The 8,337-nt window shown below is 36.0% G+C and overlaps 1 protein-coding gene across 3 annotated transcripts; it reads right to left on the bottom strand.

Moving 5' to 3' along the window:
• Nucleotides 1-657: 657 nt before the first annotated feature.
• LOC120081985 (putative pre-16S rRNA nuclease) lies at nucleotides 658-8,046 on the bottom strand. 3 transcript variants are annotated; one of them, XM_039037175.1, is made up of 6 exons: nucleotides 7,632-8,044; nucleotides 7,173-7,232; nucleotides 6,953-7,065; nucleotides 6,813-6,881; nucleotides 1,453-1,504; nucleotides 658-1,332 (listed from the first exon to the last, which is right to left on the bottom strand). In XM_039037175.1, exons 1-6 carry the CDS (start codon nucleotides 7,920-7,922, stop codon nucleotides 1,210-1,212), a joined length of 708 nt encoding a protein of 235 aa, XP_038893103.1. In that variant the 5' UTR covers nucleotides 7,923-8,044; the 3' UTR covers nucleotides 658-1,209. The 3 variants fall into 3 exon arrangements, with proteins under 3 accessions (XP_038893103.1, XP_038893111.1, XP_038893121.1); XM_039037193.1 differs by having other exon boundaries at nucleotides 1,191-1,332; nucleotides 1,445-1,504; nucleotides 7,632-8,046; XM_039037183.1 differs by lacking the exon at nucleotides 6,813-6,881 and having other exon boundaries at nucleotides 7,632-8,045.
• Nucleotides 8,047-8,337: the final 291 nt, after the last annotated feature.

Genomic DNA, 8,337 nt, shown 5'->3' with positions numbered 1-8,337 from the left:
TTCTGGACAGACTGTAAAAGGTACAGCCATCTAGACTGAGTCGTATATGTACTGTCCATTATTGTTAAGATTCTACATCCTATGTTCAATGCCAAAACATAAGAACAAATCCAGGACAGTGAGCAAAGATATCCAATCCTTGTGCTGTCATTAAATTATATGTAAATTGTTCAAAGCAGTACCCATTTGTTAAATCCCAAGCCTCTGTAACAGTGAGAAGCTTCCTGGAAGAGAGATATTGAAGAACGGATGTCTTTCCATGAGTGATACCCTCCCCTCCAAAGGTAAACTAGAAAAGGATACTAGAGCCATGATTAACTTTAACGCAGGAGGGATGAAGAATTTTCAAGCACAAAGATACCAACCCAAGGACTCTCAAAGGTCGGGTTTGTAATAGGTTGTAATCCAAACCTATGTTTGGATTGAAGGCTTTAGACTCAGTTTGTAATTTCTATTATATTTCATCCCACCATTTTCAACTTGATGCTCTTTCCTACCGTTTTTACACTTCAAGATCTCATTCCAATACTGGTTTTAACATTTCATCGCAATTCTGATTACATGCCAACTTCCTATACAGGTCTAAATGCAGTGAGAATCTTTTCCATAGTATTAACTAGCAAAGCACAATTTTAAAATTTCATTATGACGGGCACATCTCTAATCAAGGAGTAGATTAATTTATTTGTTAAGAAAATTTTCAACCAATACATATGAGATTCGTCAGCACCCTTTTTTCCGCTACTTTTCTGATCAAGGACAGGCACAAGTGCAAAGGTGCCTATAGTAATAGAAAGGACCAAAGAAAATCCTGCCCTTAACTAACCGAAGTCTAAATGAATTCAATGTGTGAGGAGATTCTGAAAAGGTTGTAAAGATATAACATCAAATGTACCATCTCACGACCATCACTCACTACCTTCGAATGAACCTTCATAAGGAAGGTATCTCTTTCACCTAACTCCGTGACCATGTTTTGAGGAAGTACCCTCGTCTCAATGTACCATCTATTTCTATGTCGTTAGTGCCATAGCGGCTCTCTTCCACTTCAACAGAAATAAAATACCTTTGTTTGATAGCAGTAGTGTTTTCTCTCAAGAAAACCATCAGTAATTTCCCGACTTTTGACCGAGGGCCTCTCCCAGTTTATTTTTTCCTTGTCTGATGCACATCCTCAATCCTTAAAGTCAGGGCCTGTAGGTGGTATCCTCAATCCTTAAAGTCAGGGTCTGTAGGTGGTCCCTCGATAAGTTTATCTTGTAAGATTAGACTCTTAGGCACTACAAGTTCGGTTCCCTCGCCCGACATGAAAAAATATCTCTCTAGTACCATCTGCGTCAAATAACGTAAAACGTGAGAAAATAATTTTTCTAAAAAAAGCGCCTGAAATGGATTGTTGCATTTATTATCGTCCAATGCTAAAAAAACATATGAGAATATTCACCACTTTACCATTGCAGCATAGGCATCAATCTTCTTCTGCCGAGTAGATTTATTGAGCCCCCTGAAGAAAAAATCGAAAGGTCAATTTTCCATATTCATATCTTCTTTGATTGGTATACGTGATATATGTGACCAACCCATATAGAAAAGTATAGATCTATTGATACAAAGAGGATAATCAACCAATTTCATAGACTATTGAAACTACAAAGTGGAGGAAAGCCAACTCCAAGTTTAAAAGATTACATAGAGTTCTTCCATTTGATGCAACAAACAGTCTAACCATAATTGTTGAACGGACAGGGTTTGGGAGAGATGCGATTTTACTGTGAGAGAGAACCGTATTTTCTATACTAGTGGAATAACAATTTATTTTTTCTTATGTGAACAATGCATCTAAATTTGCATAATGAAAATCTAAAAATACCCGCAAGGCCCATTTTAAATGAAAATTGTTCCATTCTACTCTTCCATTAAGGAGCCGTTTGGTTTAAGGTTCAATAGATGTCTGAAAATAAATGATGCCTAAAAATAGAATGTCTAAAAATGTGATGTCTGGATTCAAAGGTGACTGTGTTTAGTTGTGCATGAAAAATGCTATCAAAATTTTATGAACAAAGATTATGTTTATATTCAATTTATTTAATTAAGTATTACAATCTTATATCATTGCAATAAATTAATTAACTAAATAATAAATATCATTCAATATATTGATAAAAATTAATTAATTAAGAATCAATAAAAATTTTAATTATAAATATTTGAAAATTGAGTATTTATAATTAAAACTAATCAATTATATATTTAATTAAAGTCAGATTAATTACAATTTAATACTTAATCATTTTTGTAATTAATTAAGTTCATCATTAGTAATTTAATTTTAGTAAGAATATATATTTTAATAAACGCAGAAGAAATTGAAGAAATGGAAATAGGAAATAACAGATGAAGAGGGAATGAAAAATAACAAATTGAAAAAAGAAATTAAGAAAATGAAGAGAAACCAAATGATGCCTGGGTTTTAACAAAACCCATCTTTTTCAAGGGGATGGAAAAACCCTCCCTTACCTTGTTAAGTGATGCCTGGGAAAACCCTTTTCCTAGGAATAAATTTCATCATCTTCAAACAAACATGGGCATGGTCATCCCAAGTCCATTTCCATCCTCAATGCCCTCAAACCAAACGGGCTGTAAGTACAATAAACCAAACGGAAACTGATAACATCAATGACTACAGGGGACAAAAATGTGTCACTATCCATGCAACACCCCTCACAAGGAACAAGTCAATTCTCCATTAGTTTCATATAGAAGTTCGCATGAGTATCAGAATTCCTAGTCATTGACTAGGTTCTCCATCATTCACGTCATTCAACAGATGATCTCAATAGCATTCAGTGGAGACAAATGTCCGGTGAAAATATTAGAGTAGAACAAATGTCTGCAAGTTTATCTTTTCTTTTGAAGTTTGGTAACCTCAAAACTGGGGACCAAAGTTGGCTGGTGCAACTTTGAACACGGATCCTTATGGTCCTCCAATCTCCATATGAAATCTTCTTTCCTTAAGCATCATATGTATTTCTCTCTCTCTCTTTTTCTTTTTTAAATACGAAACAAACATTTCATTGTTATGAAGAAATCTCACACACAAAGAAAAAAGATTGTGGACTACTAACGATAGGATTACAAAAACCTATTCCAATGAGCTAGAAGGGATGATAAACTATAATTACAAATGGAGAATCTAATTTACACCAAGAGAGATGTATATAATTGAAGAGAGGAGAGATTGAGAATCATGCTATTCATCTGTGAAGATGTGAGAATTCATTTCAAGCCATATGGACACCACAAAATAGCCCGAATGATGTTTAGCCAAAGGATTTTTTTTGCCCCTCGCTAATGGGATGCCAATAAGCGTGATGGAGAGATCTCAAATGTGAAAAGGGATGGCAGGGTTCCAACCAAAAGTCTTCAGGAAAAAAACATTGCATATGGATCTGGCCAAGGGCCATGTGCTGAAACTTGTGTTTCTGCATCATTTTTGCAGAGGACAACAGCTTGGAGAGATGATCAAACATGGGGATCTTCGTTGGAGCTGATCCCCGATAATTAAGCAGTGGAGACTGAGTTCCCAAAAAAAGAATTATACCTTCTTTCAGTATTTTCATTTCCAGACGGTGTTAAACCTCAGATAGTCTGGCCCAGTCCTCGATTTCCAATTCTGTCAGGTTTCTTCTAGGCCAAATGGTTCAAGAAGCCCAGGGGAATTCCACAATTCAGTAATAGATGTTTCCTTCTTTAAGGAGATCACATATATAGAAAGCAAGCTCTGCTCTAATTCACTACTTGGACTAGAAAAGCTCTGCTCTAATTCACTACTTGGACTAGAAAAGCTCTGCTCTAATTCACTACTTGGACTAGAAAAGCTCTGCTCTAATTTCAATGTGCTTTTGGAAAGATGGAGGATCTAGAGACCTTTGTTCTTCCAAAAAAATTGAGGGTAGCTAGGGTCTTCTGGAGATTAGTTTTCATATAAGAGACAGTCAAAGGTGGAGGAGTTCCATGCTTAAAGAGCCAACTTACAACCTTTGAGCTTCGGTAGAAGACTATGACCACAACCACTAATAGGGTTGTTATGCCACCAATTCTCCAGAAAAGAAGCAAAGGACGGAGATTGCAGCAAAAGATGAACTATAAGATGTTTTAACATCTATTTTCTCGATTGCAATAAAAAAAAATCCAGCTTTCCATCAAAGGTATTCATTTCCTCTTACACAATGCTTTAAAAGCCTTCTCAAGTGCTACGTGAGGCTCACAAAATAAAGCGTGCACCTTTTGTGAAGCCCTAAGCAAAAAGCTCTAGGCCTGGGGGATTTTAAAAATAATAATAATTAAGGTTTTCCTTCTTTATAAACTAAAAAAATCAAATTTACCAAGCCTAAATGCAAAATTCCTTGTGTTTAGGGTTTTTTTTTTCATATTTCCACTTCAACTATGTTTTCTCTTCTTTATCTAAAAATCTGCACTTTTCTTTGCATCTTGTGCTTAAGCTCCATATGATTATTGCACTTTATTGAGCCTCAAGCTTTAAAAAACACGGCTATTACAGATTTTGTTTGCCTTTGTCAAATTCTCTTCTCCTCTTCTTTTTATAATAGGAAACAGTGAACTCCAATTGATTGGAAGAGTGCACCAAAGACAGTGAGGCATCCTCCAGCCGAGCCAAAGAGATTCCACAACGGTTTCAAACTAGTTGTAGATAGAAAATCAGAGTAATTAAAAAGGAAAAAAAAAGGATTGTGTAAAGAGATGGAGATCCAAGAGGATGCACTAAATCCAACAAATCTGTTCACTCCTCATATTTCTCTTAAAAAATCCCGTTGTTCTTTTCCAGCCATAAATATCAAAGGAGTGCTTTGCAAGCATCAAGCCACAGAGTAAGAGCTATGATCAACAAGTCTATACCACAAACACTAGATCATTGCATCCCATTGCCTCTTGGTAAAATTCAGGCCTCATAAATCCTTGGGAGTTGGTTCAACACTAGTCTGCAACTAAACGTTTTATTTTGTGCACTTAAAACAGAATGTGGTCACCACCACCTCCTTGACTATTGAATCCTCAAGCCATATATTAAATTTTGGGATAAGCTTTTCCTACCTTCTTATCTCAGTGTTCATCTCCTCCCTTTCTACCTATCCCAATCTAAGAAGCACGGACACTTTAGTTTGGTTAGTGTATCCTATGTCGGACATTTGGACACTCCAACGCTTGTTGGACACGTATCAGACACTTTTTAGGACAATCCATGTGTTAGACACTAGTTGTATAAATTCAAAATAGGACCAACATTTGGTAGACATGCATCAAACAGTTCTTACATATACTAAGTCAACACATATATGACAAAAATAATAAAATTTGAGAGCGAAATACATCAAACTAATTTTTTAAGCATGGAAATACACTCATTGACTTTGAATTTCCTTCTTATTTAAAAATGGTATATATTTCTAAAAAAATATATGTTTTAGTAAGTGTGTCCTTGCCGTGCCCATGTCTTAAATTTTTAGAAAATGACGTGTTGTCGTGTCGGTGTCATGTCGTATCCGTGTCTCATATCCATATTTGTGCTTCTTAAATCCCAATAATACATTATACCATAGCAATTAACAACCAATTTGTCTGCATCACCTTGATAAATTCATGAAGTTAATGCCAAAATATGGTAGAGAATAGATATTAACATCAGCTTTAGTTCGTCACTAGTCTAAGAATCTTCACATGGTAGTCTATCATTTCTACAAACCCCTAAAATCAATGTCATCAAAACCCTCAAAGAAAATGAATAAATCAATAGGGGACTATGTTGAATAACAATCCATTAAGTGGAATATAGTTTACAGGCTACAGAATCCACACTAACTATAATTGTATGTCAGAAAATATTAGTTATTGGTTTTAATTTTTGTTAAGTCTGTTAGTCAGTTTTATTAATTCTGCTGTGTAAGTGTGAGTTTCTATAAATACTCACCCAAATAGTTATTTCTAAATTAATGAGGAAAATATTCTTTCACTAGTTTTATATGAAAGATTTCATGGTATCAGAGCTTCTTCTTCGACTCCCGTCATTTTCGATCCTCCATCCTTCAATCACCATGGCTGGAAGTTCTTCCTCCAAAGATCTCTGTTCTCCTTCGTTCTTACACAAATATTTCAAACCCAATCTCAATCCGTCTAGCTTCTACAAATTAATTATACACTCAGGAAGTTTCAATCTGTTCCAATGCTGAAGGCTCACAAGGAAGTTTCAATCTGTTCCAATGCTGAAGGCTCACAAACTTTATGGATTCACCAATGGCTCGATATCTCCTCCATCGAAAACGATGTATGCTCAAGCGCAATCTTCAAGCCAAGAAATCTAATGAATCGATTGATTATTTGATAGTATGGAGTTCCATCTCAAAACCAATTGGCTATGGGAGGAGTAGTCCATCTATCTTATGAAGAGTGTGAGGTCCTTTGGTTTTTCCAACGTGGGATTCTCAACATGCCCTCTCAAGATGGTGTCTCTTTTGGGTTCACCATTCTTGATCGGATCTCTTTTTTTTTTTTTTTTATTAGACCGAATACCCGTATGGGCTTTATGGGCTCTGATACCGTATTTGATAATATGGGGTTTCATCTCAAAACCAATTGGCTATGGAAGGAGTAGTGAAGAGTGAGGTCCCTTGATTTTTTCCGATGTGGGATTCTCTAACAATACTAATAAAGGAGATATATGAAATTTTATAGGAGAGAATCCATGGAAACAATATTAAACAAAAAACAACATAAGTAAGTGTTCAGGACAACAATACTTGGAAATCATATGGCTTTCTGCTTCTGCTGTTGTCCCATGTTCATCATGCAAGTAAACTCTCCAGCCCCTAAACTAAAAGCAGTATCAGAACAGAAAGGAAGACATAGGAGGGACAAACAACCATTCGGTGTATTTCACCTTTCAGCTGCCCGGGTTGCCACCCTTCCGGCAATACTTCGAATTTTGTTTGACTGAGGTGTCTCTTTTCCGTCGCATGATTTAGGAAGTCCAATAATAAATTCATCAGCCTCCTACAGTTTTTTCCATCAATTAATGTGCAAGTAAAGAGAAGAAATATAATTCCAACATGTTGATAACATTTCATTAGCAAGATCGTCAGAGAGGGCGAGATACATACTTCCTGTTCAGCAATCTCAATAAGCTTAACCTCAAGCTTTTGACCTCGCAACTCCAGAACCTAAGCCAGCTAAAGAAATCATGAGTCCCAAACGTATGATAACACACAACACTGAGTTAAATGCCGGAAACCGTTTACAATTTCAATATACATGTATAACAAAAAACCAGCCCGGTAAAAAGAGCGTGGTGGAGTGTGTACAACATAATTGAAAATATAATAGCAGTCTGCCGTTCGCCACATTATAAACACTAATGTCCCAGAAGACATGAAATTCAATAAGAACATCGATCATCATTGGGTTAATAACGCTAAATTTAGGAGCAGAAAGACCGAAAAATCAAAAGCAGGCATCTAGGAAAGCAGTCGAGAGGTTTAATGTGCTGAAATTACAAGCTAGAGAAAAACGCAGAGAGGGAAAATTGAAACAAAATAAAGTGTAATTAGCAGAAAAATTACACCAAGAGGACGAGTGGAGAAGCCTTTACTAAGAGCGAGTCCAGTGCGAGACGTTCCGAGGTCGACCCCTAGACTGAAACCACCTCTCCACTGAGGGTCGAGCTTGCGGCGAAGGGCGTTGGGAGGAAGATCGATAGAGGAAATCGCCTTCTGGCATTTGCAAATTAGGGTTGGAGATGGAGGCAGAGGAGCAAGGGAAGGGATTCGTGGAAGACAGAAAATGGTGGGACAGTGAACTTTGTGGCTTTGCAGCGGAAAGGGTTGGAATTCTTGGAAACGTTGCGCACACATTGTTTCCAAGCAACACAATAGAAGAACTAGAAGAAGCTCCACCCGGTCACGGTGGCGTTGTTTCGCATATCACAACCCGCGCCAAAACATTCTCTTTTTGGATTACTTCTGTCTTCTTTATATTAAACAAAAAACATCCTTCAATAAATAAAACCCAATCAATCGATTGTTTCAATTAAAAAAAAAATAAAAAATGAAATAATTAAAAAAAACCACTCCCTTTAATTATTTTTAAGCAATTTTCCCATTAAAGGTTTTGCTTTTAACTGGGTGGTTGTTAACAACATTAAATTTTTATAATCTATTTGTTTTTAGTTTTAAAATCTATAAAAAAAAAATAGTAATAAATCTTAAGATAATTGATGTGACATCTATCTCTTATAAAGTTATAAACTTATTTATGATAATAGATGCT

This window comes from Benincasa hispida, chromosome 1 (genome assembly GCF_009727055.1).
Source record: "Benincasa hispida cultivar B227 chromosome 1, ASM972705v1, whole genome shotgun sequence".
Taxonomy (NCBI): domain Eukaryota; kingdom Viridiplantae; phylum Streptophyta; class Magnoliopsida; order Cucurbitales; family Cucurbitaceae; genus Benincasa; species Benincasa hispida.
This window is presented reverse-complemented; position numbering and strand designations above follow the sequence as displayed.